Source organism: Oncorhynchus nerka, linkage group LG16 (genome assembly GCF_034236695.1).
Source record: "Oncorhynchus nerka isolate Pitt River linkage group LG16, Oner_Uvic_2.0, whole genome shotgun sequence".
NCBI lineage: Eukaryota > Metazoa > Chordata > Actinopteri > Salmoniformes > Salmonidae > Oncorhynchus > Oncorhynchus nerka.
In genome coordinates this window covers 183,563-198,131 of record NC_088411.1, presented here as the reverse complement: position 1 = coordinate 198,131, position 14,569 = coordinate 183,563, and the positions used below count along the sequence as shown (strand labels likewise).

Here is a 14,569-nt window from a genome sequence, read left to right as displayed (position 1 = left end):
CATGAAAATATATACTCAAATATTTACAAAAATGTGAGGGGTGTACTCACTTTTGTGATATACTGTATATATATGTATCACATTTACATATGTATTCAGACCCTTTACCCACTACTTTGTTGAAGTGCCTTTGGCAGCGATCACAGCCTCGAGACTTCTTGGGTATGATGCTACAATCTTGGCACACTTTCTTCTCTGCAGATCCTCTCAAGCTCTGTCAGGTTGGATGGGGAGCGTCGCTGCACAGCTATTTTCAGGTCTCTCCAGTGATGTTAGATCGGGGTCAAGTCCGATGCTGCCACCACCATGCTTCACCGTAGGGATGGTGCCAGGTTTCCTCTAGACGTGACTCTTGGCATTCAGGCCAAAGAGTTCAATCTTGGTTTCATCGGACCAGAGAATCTTGTATCTCATGGTCAGAGTCCTTTGGGTGCCTTTTGGCAAACTCCAAGCAGGCTGTCATGTGCCTTTTACTGAGAAGTGGCTACCGTCTGGCTACTCTACCATAAAGACCTGATTGGTGGAGTGCTGCAGAGATGGTTGTCCTTCTGGAAGGTTCTCCCAACTCCACAGAGGAACTCTGGAGCTCTGTCAGAGTGACCATCGGGTTCTTGGTCACCTCTCTGACCAAGGCCCTTCTCCCCTGATTGATCAGTTTGGCCAGGCGACCAGCTCTAGGAAGAGTCTTGGTGGATCCAAATTTGGTGGAGGCCACTCTGTTCTTGGGGAAATTTTTTGTTACCCTTCCCTAGATCTGTGCCTTGACACAATCCTTTCTCGGAGCTCTACGGACAATTTCTTTGACATCATGGCTTGGTTTTTGCTCTCACATGCACTGTCAACCATGGGACCTTATATAGATTGTAATGAGACTAACGTAACAACATGTGGAAAAATGGAAGGGGTCTGAATACTTTACGAATGCACTGTATATGACAAACATCCAATATGCTGACATGCTCATATAAAAAAAAAATCGTCCTCCCTCATCTTAAACGTTTCCGACCGCCACTGATGTGGAGTGACTCCGTGTGTGTATGTGGGAGCGCAGTGACCTGTGATAATCCCAGCTGTGACGTAGAGCTCAGTGATGGTGTGGGTGAACGAGCTGGCCACCATTCCAAGCCCACTCAGGACCCCGCCCAGCATCACCGTCGCCCGGCAACCAAACCTCTCCACCAATACACTGCAGAATGGACCTAAAGGAGACATGCTATTGGTTAAACACACAAAAACCTAAAAGAAAGTAGATCGTTCCACCTCAAAAAGCACACGGAAGAGGATTGACACCCACTATATCAGTTTGTTCTGTTTTTTTCTAACAATGAATTAGACATGAGTTATCCAAAGGAATGGTCAAAAGCCACCCATGGACCCCACACACCTCATGCCAATCCCACCCCAACAACGAGGATATAGTATCAGTTCTCTGTGTTTCATTAGTAGTATGGAGCTGCAGCCTGGAATATTGTTTCTCCATCCTATGTAATATATTCCCAGTGAATTTGGTGATGTTTTTTCCCCCTGTTCAGAGAAAAACTTAACAAGTTATGTTTATGTCCCATCCTACATCCTGATATTACCAGATTCTGACCATTTGATTGTGGTGTTACTGCTATTAGGTGAAAAAAGTTGGAAAACCCCCCTCAATGTTAATGAGATAGTTCACCCAAATTACAAAATTACACAAGTTTCCTTACCCTGTAAGCAGGCTATGACAGCAACCCATGCTTTGGTTTGGTTGGCCACTGTTTGAAATGCTAACTTTTTAGAATTTGTGGCACAAATCCAATGCAAGTCAATGGTACCTATATTAGCATTTTCACGCATGTTCAAATCATCTTAAATGATTTAAAAAATGTATTGTGTAACTCAATTATGTTACTTCTAGATGATTTGAACATGATTACAGCTGTGAGTATTTTTGGGTAAGTCTCTAAGAGCTTTGCACACCTGGATTGTACAATATTTGCCCATTATTTTTACAATTCTTCAAGCTCTGTCAAGTTGATTGTTGATCATTGCTAGAAAGCCATTTCAAGTCTTGCCATAGATTTTCAAGCCGATTTAAGTCAAAACTGTAACAAGGCCACTGAGAAACATTCAATGTCTTCTTGCTAAGCAACTCCAGTGTAGATTTGGCCTTGTGTTTTAGGTTATTGCTCTGCTGAAAGGGGAATTTGTCTCTCAGTGTCTGTTGGAAAGCAGACTGAAGCAGGATTTCCTCCAGGAATGATTATAGCTGTATTCTGTTTCTTTTTAATCCTAAAAAAACTCACTAGTCCTTGCCGATGACAAGCATACCTATAACATGATGCAGCTACCACCAAGAAGGATGCATGTTTTGGAATCATTTTATTCTGTACAGGCTTTCTTCCTTTCACTCTGCTGTTTAGGTTAGTATTGTGGAGTAATGTTGTTGATCCATCCTCAGTTCTCCTATGACAACCATTCAACTCGGTTTCAAAAGGATGCCTGTTTCTTTATAGTGACTGGATACACCATCCAAAGCCTAATTAATAACTTCACCATGCTCAAAGGGATATTCAGCATCTGCTTCATTTTTAAAACTTTTTTTTATACACATACTAAAAAAAATAATTTGCCTGCACCACAGATGGCTATATCAGTCTGTTAATAAAATAACTAGTAAAGGCCCAGTACTTTTGTGAAAAAACATTTTAAAAAAGTTTATTTTTTTATTATTCAGATAGATTTTCATTTCCAATTTTTCAGGGGAAGCTGCAGCACCATTAGCACCCATACTTCCTGCGGCTATGTGTCTATGTTCAGTTGTTGGGAATTAATATTTAAACAAGCATTGGCAGCAATATCAGCAATATGGAGTTCTCAGTAAGATGCCCAGTTAGATATTATAGAGATATACTTAGTAGAGCCATGTGGTGCACCAAAGGGAACTTAAGGGTAACAAGTAGTAAAAACTGATTAGATAGATGGCAAGTACACCCTGAGACCGCGCCGTCACTTTAACATGTATGCCAAACAAACGCTTTTCCCCCCTTTACAAACCATACAACTCTATGCACAAGGACAGCTTTTAAAAATATCCACTGAAAAATGTACAAAACCTAATTTAGTGGAAGAACTGTGCAAACTTTGGTAACGGAATTACAGTCAAATCTCCCTCGGTTTTTAATGCGAAAACGTTTTCCTAAAACGGTTAAATATGCTTCGAATTAAGACTAAATACAGTACTAGTCAAACGTTTGGCCACACCCACTCATTCAAGGGTTGTTCTTTATTTTTGCTATTTTCTTCAAAGTAGCCACCCTTTGCCTTGATGACAGCTTTGCTCACTCTTGGCATTCTCTCAACCAGCTTCCTGAGGAATGCTTTTCCAACGGTCTTGAAGGAGTTCCCACATATGCTGAGCATTTGTTGTTATCTTTTCCTTCACTCTGCGGTCCAACTCATTCCAAACCATCTCAATTGGGTTGAGATCGGGTGATTGTGGAGGCCAGGTCATCTGACGCAGCACCATCACTCTCATTCTTGGTCAAATAGCCGTACACAGCCTGGAGGTGTGTTTTGGGTCATTGTCCTATTGAAATACAAATGAGAGTCCCACTAAACGCAAACCAAATGGGATGGCGTATCGCTGCAGAATACTGTGGTAGCCATGCTGGTTAAGTGTGCCTTGAATTCTAAATAACTCACTGACAGTGTAACCAGCAAAGCACCCTAACACCATTACACCTCCTCCTCCATGATTCACGGTGGGAACCACACATGCAGAGATCAGCCGTTCACCTACTCTGCGTCTCATAAAGACACGCCGGTTGGAACCAAAAATCTCAAATTTGGACTCTAGACCAAAGGACAAATTTCCACCTGTATAATGTCCATTGCTTGTGTTTGTTGGCCCAAGCAAGTCTCTTCTTCTTATTGGTGTCCTTTAGTAGTAGTTTCTTTGCAGCAATTCGACCTGATTCCCGCAATCTCCTCTGAAAAGTTGACGTTGAGATGTGTCTGTTAACACTGAAGCAGTTATATCTTTTGCATACCACCCCTACCTTGTTGGCTCAAACGCATTTAGAAGGAAAGAAATTCCACTAATTAAGGCACACCTGTTAATTTAAATGCATTCCAGGTGACTATCTCATGAAGCTGGTTGAGAGAATGCGAAGAGTGTGCAAAGCTGTCATCAATGCAAAGGCTGGCTACTGTGAATAATCTTTAACACTTTTTTGGTTACTACATGATTCCACATGTGTTATTTCATAGTTTTGATGTCTTCGCTGTAGAATGTAGACAATAGAAAAATAAAGAAAAACCCAAGAAAGAGTAGGTGTGTCCAAACTGTATATTTTGGTTATTAAACTACAGTAAGTGAAGTGGATTTACACCTGGTAATAGAATTACAGTAATCAAATTACATCATGGGTCCCTGATCTCTACTACACAGAAATGTATAATTATGGTTATACAGTTGAAGTAGGAAGTTTACATACACTTAGGTAGGAGTCATTAAAACTCGTTTTTCAACCACTCCACAAATTTCTTGTTAACAAACTATAGTTTTGCCAAGTCGGTTAGGATATCTACTTTGTGCAAGACACAAGTAATTTATCCAACAATTGTTTACAGACAGATTATTTCACTTATACAGTGGGCTCCAAAATTACTGGCACCCCTGACTGGCAATGCACAAACAAATATAAACAATATAACTATAGAGACAAACTCAAAATACAAACATGTGAAAAATACTGTACTTTATTAATGTTTCAATGGAACCCAACAAAATCATTCATTGATTAAATAAAAAATCAATGACTTCCAAATCAAGGTTTCACAATTAATGGCACCCTTAAATATTATTGTAAATAACATCTACCAAAATTAAACCAGGAATTAAATTCCACTTATTTAAGTTTATCTAAGTGTTAAGGAACTATTTTGAGCCATTATATCACTTGCTTTTACACTAGGGTATAAAAATGAGGTAACACACATGCAATAACCCTCTGTCATCCAACACCATGAAGAAAACAAAAGAACTGGCAGTTCAAAAGAGACAGATGTTCGTAGACTTTCATAAATCTGGTAATGGCTACAAGAAGATCCACAAACGATTGGATATACCACTGAGCACTGTCGGGGCAATTATTAGAAAATTCAAAAGATACGGAACAGTTGAAAACCTCACGGGTGGAGGACGCAAATGCATTTTCCCCCCAGGATAGGGAGGAGGATGGTGAGAGAAGCAACAAAAACCCCAGAAACACTGTGAAAGAATTTCAGGCCTTTGTGGCATCTTGGGGTCACCAGGTTTAAAAAAGCACCATCAGATGCCACCTCCACAACCACAGGCTCTTTGGAAGGGTTGCCAGAAGAAAGCCCTTTATTACATTTACATTTAAGTCATTTAGCAGACGCTCTTATCCAGAGCGACTTACAAATTGGTGCGTTCACCTTAAGACATCCAGTGGAACAGCCACTTTACAATAGTGCATCTAAATCTTTTAAGGGGGGTGAGAAGGATTACTTTATTCTATCCTAGGTATTCCTGAAAGAGGTGGGGTTTCAGGTGTCCCCGGAAGGTGGGATTGACTCCGCTGTCCTGGCGTCGTGAGGGAGTTTGTTCCACCATTGGGGGCCAGAGCAGCGAACAGTTTTGACTGGGCTGCGCGGGAACTGTACTTCCTCAGTGGTAGGGAGGCGAGCAGGCCAGAGGTGGATGAACGCAGTGCCCTTGTTTGGGTGTAGGGCCTGATCAGAGCCTGGAGGTACTGAGGTGCCGTTCCCCTCACAGCTCCGTAGGCAAGCACCATGGTCTTGTAGCGGATGCGAGCTTCAACTGGAAGCCAGTGGAGAGAGCGGAGGAGCGGGGTGACGTGAGAGAACTTGGGAAGGTTGAACACCAGACGGGCTGCGGCGTTCTGGATGAGTTGTAGGGGTTTAATGGCACAGGCAGGGAGCCCAGCCAACAGCGAGTTGCAGTAATCCAGACGGGAGATGACAAGTGCCTGGATTAGGACCTGCGCTGCTTCCTGTGTGAGGCAGGGTCGTACTCTGCGGATGTTGTAGAGCATGAACCTACAAGAACGGGCCACCGCCTTGATGTTAGTTTATGACTCCAAGACACAGACGCAAGCGCTTGGAGTTAGCCAAACGTCATTTAAATTATGATCGGAAGAAGGTGCTCTGGTCAGATGAGACCAAAATGTAACGTTTTGGTCAAATACAGCATCGGCATGTTTGGCGTCGAAACAGAGATGCATACAAGGAGAGGCACCTCATACTCACGGTGAAATATGGTGTGTGGGTCAGTGATGTTTTGGGGCTGTTTTAATTCCAGAGGTCCAGAGGCACTGGTTAAGATTGATGGCATAATGAATTCCACCAAGTACCAGGCATTTTTGGCTGACAATCTGGTTGCCTCTGCCAGAAGGCTGGGACTTGGCCGTATGTGGACTTTCCAACAAGACAATCACCCAAAACATACCTCAAGATCCACACAGAAATGGTTTTGTGGCAACAAAATCAATGTTCTGCCATGGCCATCTCAGTCGCCAGACCTCAATCCAATCGAAAACCAGTGGGCTGAGTTAAAGAGGGCAGTTGATAAGTGCAAACCCAATATTGTGAAGGATCTTGAAAGTATCTGCATAGAGGAATGGTCCAAAATCCCTCCAAATGTGTTCCTTAGCCTTGTCAAACATCACAGGAAAAGACTCCATGCTGTTATCCTTGCCAGAGATGGTTACTGAATGAAGAGTGACGATAATTATGAAACCTTGATTTTGGTGAAATGTATTTTGTATTAAATAATTGTATGATTTTGGTGGGTTCCATAGAAACATTCATAAAGTAAATTATTTCTCACATGTTGGTATTTTGAGTTTGTCTATAATTATATTGTTTATATATTTTTAAGTATTGTAATTTTGGAGCCCACTGTAATTCACTGAATCACAATTGCAGTGGGTCAGAAGTTTATATACACTAAGTTGACTGTGCCTTTAAACAGCTTGGAAAATTCCAGAAAATTATGTAATGGCTTTAGAAGCTTCTGATAGGCTAATTGACATCATTTGAGTCTTGCATTTGAGGCTTGCACGCTGAAGAACATCATCCCAACCGTGAAGCACGGGGGTGGCAGCATCATGTTGTGGGGGTGCTTTGCTGCAGGAGGGACTGGTGCACTTCACAAAATAGGTGGCATCATGAGGGAGGAAATTTATTTGGATATGTTGAAGCAACATCAAGACATAAGTCAGGAAGTTAAAGCTTGGTCGCAAATGGGTCTTCCAAATGGACAATGACCCAAAGCATACTTCCACAGTTGTTGCAAAATGGCTTAAGGACAACAAAGTCAAGGTATTGGAGTGGCCATCACAAAGCCCTGACCTCAATCGTATAGAAAATTTGAAGGCAGAACTGAAAAAGCGTGTGCGAGCAAGGTGGCCTACAAACCTGACTCAGTTACACCAGCTCTGTCAGGAGGAATGGGCCAAAATTCACCCAACTTATTGTGGGAAGCTTGTAGAAGGCTCCCCAAAACGTTTGACCCAAGTTAAACAATTTAAAGGCAATGCTACCAAATACTAATTGAGTGTATGTAAACTTCTGACCCACTGGGAATGTGATGAAAGAAATCAAATCTGAAATAAATGTTATTTATTTATTTTTTATTTCACCTTTATTTAACCAGGTAGTCCAGTTGAGAACAAGTTCTCATTTACAACTGTGACCTGACCAAGATAAAGCAAAGCGGTGTGACAAAAACAACAGAGTTACACATAAACAAAACGTACAGTCAATAACACAAAAGAAAAGAAAATTGAAAAATCTATGTACAATGTTGGCAAATGTAGAAGAGTAGGGAAGTAGGCAATAAATAGGCCATAGAGGCAAAAAATAATTACAATTTAGCATTAATACTGGAGTGATAGATGTACAGATGATGAGTGTGCAAGTAGAGATACTGGGGTTCAAAAGAGCAAGAGCGTAAGTAATAATATGGAGATGAGGTAGTTGGGTGTGCTATTTACAGATTGGCTGTGTACAGGTACAGTGATCGGTAAGCTGCTCTGACAGCAGATGCTTAAAGTTAGAGAGGAAGATAAGACTCGAGCTTCAGAGATTTTTCTAATTCGTTCCAGTCATTGGCAGCAGAGAACTGGAAGGAAAGGCAGCCAAAGTACAGTGGGGCAAAAAAGTATTTAGTCAGCCACCAATTGTGCAAGTTCTCCCACTTAAAAATATGAGAGAGGCCTGTAATTGTCATCATAGGTACACTTCAACTATGACAGACAAAATGAGAAAAAAATCCATAAAATCACATTGTAGGATTTTTAATGTATTTATTAGCAAATTATGGTGGAAAATAAGTATTTGGTCACCTACAAACAAGCAAGATTTCTGGCTCTCACAGACCTGTAACTTCTTCTTTAAGAGGCTCATCTGCCCTCCACTCGTTACCTGTATTAATGGCACCTGTTTGAACTTGTTATCAGTATAAAAGACACCTGTCCACAACCTCAAACAGTCACACCCCAAACTCCACTATGGCCAAGACCAAATAGCTGTCAAAGGACACCAGAAACAAAATTGTAGACCTGCACCAGGCTGGGAAGACTGAATCTGCAATAGGTAAGCAGCTTGATTTGAAGAAATCAACTGTGGGAGCATTTATTAGGAAATGGAAGACATATAAGACCACTGATAATCTCCCTCGATCTGGGGCTCCACGCAAGATCTCACCCCGTGGGATCAAAATGATCACAAGAACGGTGAGCAAAAATCCCAGAACCACACGGGGGGACCTAGTGAATGACCTGCAGAGAGCTGGGACCAAAGTAACAAAACCATCAGTAACACACTACGCCGCCAGGGACTCAAATCCTGCAGTGCCAGACGTGTCCCCCTGCTTAAGCCAGTACATGTCCAGGCCCGTCTGAAGTTTGCTAGAGAGCATTTGGATGATCCAGAAGAAGATTGGGAGAATGTCATATGGTCAGATGAAACCAAAATATAACTTTTTGGTAAAAACTCAACTTGTCGTGTTTGGAGGACAAAGAATGCTGAGTTGCATCCAAAGAACATCATACCTACTGTGAAGCATGGGGGTGGATACATCATGCTTTGGGGCTGTTTTTCTGCAATGGGACCAGGACGACTGATCCGTGTAAAGGAAAGAATGAATGGGGCCATGTATCGTGAGATTTTGAGTGAAAACCTCCTTCCATCAGCAAGGGCATTGAAGATGAAACATGGCTGGGTCTTTCAGCATGACACTGATCCCAAACACACCGCCCGGGCAACGAAGGAGTGGCTTCGTAAGAAGCATTTCAAGGTACTGGAGTGGCCTAGCCAGTCTCCAGATCTCAACCCCATAGAAAATCTTTGGAGGGAGTTGAAAGTCTGTGTTGCCCAGCAACAGCCCCAAAACATCACTGCTCTAGAGGAGATCTGCATGGAGGAATGGGCCAAAATACCAGCAACAGTGTGTGAAAACCTTGTGAAGACTTACAGAAAACTATTATTTTCCACCATAATTTGCAAATAAATCCATAAAAAATCCTACAATGTGATTTTCTGGATTTTGTCTGTCATAGTTGAAATGTACTTATGATGAAAATTACAGGCCTCTCTCATATTTTTAAGTGGAAGAACTTGCACAATTGGTGGCTGACTAAATACTTTTTTGCCCCACTGTAAGTGTTGGCTTTGGGGATGACCAGTGCAATATACCTGCTGGAGCACGTGCTATTTGTGGGTGTTGCTATGGTGACCAGTGAGCTGAGATAAGGTGGGGCTTTACCTATCAAAGACTTATAGATGACCTGGAGCCAGTGGGTTTGGCGACTAATATGTAGCGAGGGCCAGCCAACAAGAGCATACAGGTCGCAGAGGTGGGTAGTATATGGGCCTTTGGTGACAAAACGGATGGCACTGTGATAGACTACATTCAATTTGCTGAGTAGAGTTTTGGGGGTATTTTGTAAATGACATCGCAGAAGTCAAGGATCAGTAGGATAGTCAATTTTATGAGGGTGTTTGGCGTCATGAGTCGAGGAGGCTTTGTTGCGAAATAGGAAGCAAATTCTAGATTTAATTTTGGATTGGAGATGCTTAATGTGAGTCTGGAAGGAGAGTGTACAGTCTAACCAGACACCTCGGTACTGGTAGTTGTCCACATATTCTAGGTCAGAACCGTCCAGAGTAGTGATGTTAGTCAGGCGGGGGGGGTGCGGGCAGCAATCGGTTGAAGAGAATGCACTTAGTTTTACTAGCATTTAAAAGCAGTCGGAGGCCACGGAAGGAGTGGTGTAAGCTTGTTTGTAGGTTTGTTAGCAGTGTCCAAAGAAGTGCCAGATGTATACAGAATGGTGTCGTCTGCATAGAGGTGGATCAGAGAATTTAAAAAAAATGTTATTTATTTCACCTCTATTTAACCAGGTAGGCTAGTTGAGAACAAGTTCTCATTTGCAACTGCGACCTGGCCAAGATAAAGCATAGCAGTGTGAACAGACAACACAGAGTTACACATGGAGTAAACAATTAACAAGTCAATAACACAGTAGAAAAAAAAGAGAGTCTATATACATTGTGTGCAAAAGGCATGAGGAGGTAGGCGAATAATTACAATTTTGCAGATTAACACTGGAGTGATAAATGATCAGATGGTCATGTACAGGTAGAGATATTGGTGTGCAAAAGAGCAGAAAAGTAAATAAATAAAAACAGTATGGGGATGAGGTAGGTAAAAATGGGTGGGCTATTTACCGATAGACTATGTACAGCTGCAGCGATCGGTTAGCTGCTCAGATAGCAGATGTTTGAAGTTGGTGAGGGAGATAAGTCTCCAACTTCAGCGATTTTTGCAATTTGTTCCAGTCACAGGCAGCAGAGAACTGGAACGAAAGGCGGCCAAATGAGGTGTTGGCTTTAGGGATGATCAGTGAGATACACCTGCTGGAGCGCGTGCTACGGGTGGGTGTTGCCATCGTGACCAGTGAACTGAGATAAGGCGGTGCTTTACCTAGCATGGACTTGTAGATGACCTGGAGCCAGTGGGTCTGGCGACGAATATGTAACGAGGGCCAGCCGACTAGAGCATACAGGTCGCAGTGGTGGGTGGTATAAGGTGCTTTAGTGACAAAAAGGATGGCACTGTGATAAACTGCATCCAGTTTGCTGAGTAGAGTGTTGGAAGCAATTTTGTAGATTACCAGCAGCAAGAGCGACATCATTGATATATACAGAGAAAAGAGTCGGCCCGAGAATTGAACCCTGTGGCAACCCCATAGAGACTGCCAGAGGTCTGGACAACAGGCCCTCCGATTTGACACACTGAACTCTATCTGAGAAATCATTCTCTCTACTCTTATTCTGAGATTTCACATTCTTAAAATAAAAAGTGGTGATCCTAACTGACCTAAGACAGGGACAATTGTGAAAAACTGAGTTTAAATGTATTTGGCTAAGGTGTATGTAAACTTCCAACTTCAACTGTATCTATGCTTTCAATTCCCCAAAATATAACTTTCATTGGACACCCAATTTGATATGCTCCATGTTGGTGCTCATGGGTCCTTTTCGATGGAAATGCCCACCAGCTTACTGATTTCTCCACACATTGCTCGGAAGTTAATCTTCTAACTCAGCAACTTAATTAAATGCTGGTGATTCTTTGTTGTTGCTTTGAAGCAGTTGACACACATACACACACACACACTTTTCCAGATGTTAAGGGCTTGAAATCCACACAGAAACAGACCGACCCCCTGTGACTGAACAAAGGAAGGCAGCTCATGTGGCGCTACACATCATTGGTGTGTAAGGGTGAAACACAATCCCTTGAAATCTCCCTTATCAAATAAACAAACAGGGGCTGTGTTGACTCTCATACACACTTTCCATGGGTTTTGTGTGTGCGGCCAGAAGTCCCCACAAGAATAGTAAACAAACAAAAATTTGACCAACTGGTGATACTTTGTTCGTCCCCACAAATGCTCTTTCTAGGGGGTTTAGGGTTAAGGTTAAAATTAGAATTAAGTTTAAAGTTAGGTTTTGGGGTTAGGGTTAAGGTACGGGTTAGGTTTATAGGTTAGGGAAAATAGGATTTTGAATGGGACTGAATTGTGTGTCCCCACAAGGTTAGTTATACAAGACTGTGTGTCTGATCTGACTAGTCACTTTGAGACCGCAAACCTCTGCACTCACTGTAAATCAAATGTTTGCACAATGAATGATCATGTGTCATATACACTGAGTGTTTCTGTCTTTAATATAGCCCTTTTGTGGGGAAAGAAACTCATTCTGATTGGTTGGGCCCTGGCTCCCCAATGGGTGGGCCTGGCTCCCAAGTGGGTAGGCCTATGCCCTCCCAGGCCCCCTGCCCAGTCATGTGAAATCCATAGATTAGGGCCCAATTTATTTATTTATATTGACTGATTTCCTTATATGAACTGTAATTCATTAAACTCTTTGAAATTGTTGAAATTGCATGTTGCATTTATAATTTTTGTTCAGTGTCGTTCAAGAGTTAAACAAATACACAAAGTGACATCTCATAAAAACACATTTATCAGCTGCCCCACTTTGTCTCTCTAATGAATACTGCAAATACAAGATATTGGAAAGAAAATCATCCATATGGTCTGATATAATATTTCCTGATGGACAAACACTCCACCTTGATCTTAAAGGTCATGAACAATCAAAAGCATGTTTTCCATGAAATGTGATGATATTTTGATGAAACCAGGTCAGAGTATGATGAGCAAAGTATGAAAAATAACTACTGCCTCTACATTGACAAAGTTTGATCATAAAGTTATTGGTCCCCTCCCCCGTGGCAAACAACTGGATTCAGCAAGCAGGATTATTAAGAGGATAAGGTGACATCACCCTAAGTCTCATTTTAATACACCAATGGTAAGCGGCATTCTGCGCTCTTTTAAAGGTTCTTACTACTAAATAGTGTCTGTTCCAGGTGCGTAGGAGTCCAAATAAGAATACTGGAAGAGATGGGGGACCCATACACTGTCAAAAAATATATATAAATTCAAAACTGAGGCTTAAATGCAAAATAAAGATGTTTATTACCTTATCAAACACTTCCTCACATGCAGCTCTTCTAATGTCATATACAGTATATTGCCTGTTGTTGGTGTTCGATACCGCTATCTAGTGGTATCTCTAGCTCCCTACTCTTACAATCCTGTGTTATTTATTCTGAGGAAATGTTCACATAGAATATGTAAAAGCAATAATTGATGATATCTCTCTGTCCACTTTAGTTTATAATCTATGTCATGCATTCTATTCTACTAGGCACTAACTCATAGATGTTATGTGTATTCTTGCTTGATCATGTGACATGCAATTATCCTTGAAATAGAAGCCAAATGTGTGTGCCGACATTCACACTGATGATGACCTAAAGCCGAAACGTGTGTTTTGTTTTTACCTTTCATTTATGATTTTTTTGGGCACCATGATGTTTTATTAATAAACACCTTTATTTTCCGTTTAAGCCTACATTTTGTATTTATTTGGTTACATGATATTCTCTTACCTAATTTAAATAAGTACCGTCTTGTAACCAACATCGGAGAATGCGTGATTGCGGAGGGGTATGGTTTATATAGCTAGATAGCAATTGTAATGGTGCCAGAATTTAACTGTAGGGTGTCAGAAAATATAGATAACAGTTTACACTATTCATCTATGGCAAAGATACTTATATGTCTCCTCTGTGTCTGGTGTCAGCTAGTTAATGGCTGGCTAGGTCAACGGCCAGCATGGAACAAATGGGGGAAGGGTCGTTCAAAACTCTGAAGCAATTGGCATGTCAACACATCCGTCAGTGCTGCTGGGAACCGCATCAGAAGAGACAGGAAATTAGCTTGAGATGATTTTACTGCAAAACTGCTCACTGCATTGAAGTTTCTTCACATAGGCATTTCAAACAAATGTCAGTCAAGGTGAGCTCATGAATATAAGCTCCCTGCCCACTCAGCCTGTCTTTTCCATCTTCCTGGTAGTTAGCCATGAGATAAATTAATTTTAACCCAAAAAAATAGCATTAATATGGGTGATATTTTAGTCACAAATGGAAACTTTACATGGGAATCAGAATGACTGTTTAGGACCTTTAGAGTCTCTTTGAACTGCTAGTCTGCTGAGTGGTTTAGAAGTTCTGCTTTAAGTGTTTTAAATGGAAGGACGTCTGTACCATGTTTAGACTGGCTCGGCCACTGAAACACCTACATTAATAGTCTTATACTGTACTACAATTACTGTCAGTGATCATTGAACTTACTTGAGCACATTTCCCTGCAAGCATACAGTGGGGCAAAAAAAGTATTTAGTCAGCCACCAATTGTCCAAGTTCTCCCACTTAAAAAGATGAGAGAGGCCTGTAATTGTCATCATAGGTACACTTCAACTATGACAGACAAAATGACAGGGAAAAATCCAGAAAATCACATTGTAGGATTTTTTATGAATTTATTTGCAAATTATGGTGGAAAATAAGTATTTGGTCAATAACAAACGTTTATCTCAATACTTTGTTATATACCCTTTGTTG

At 41.4% G+C, this 14,569-nt stretch overlaps 1 protein-coding gene across 2 annotated transcripts in view; it reads right to left on the bottom strand.

The window, feature by feature from the left end:
- The window catches only part of LOC115143911 (monocarboxylate transporter 6-like), a 47,297-nt gene that overhangs the window by 6,483 nt on the left and 26,245 nt on the right, over positions 1–14,569 (bottom strand). For both annotated transcript variants that reach the window (XM_029684375.2, XM_029684374.2), the window contains exon 3: positions 1,056–1,199. In XM_029684375.2, the coding sequence (XP_029540235.1) occupies positions 1,056–1,199 (144 nt within the window). The remainder of the gene's footprint in view (positions 1–1,055; positions 1,200–14,569) is intronic.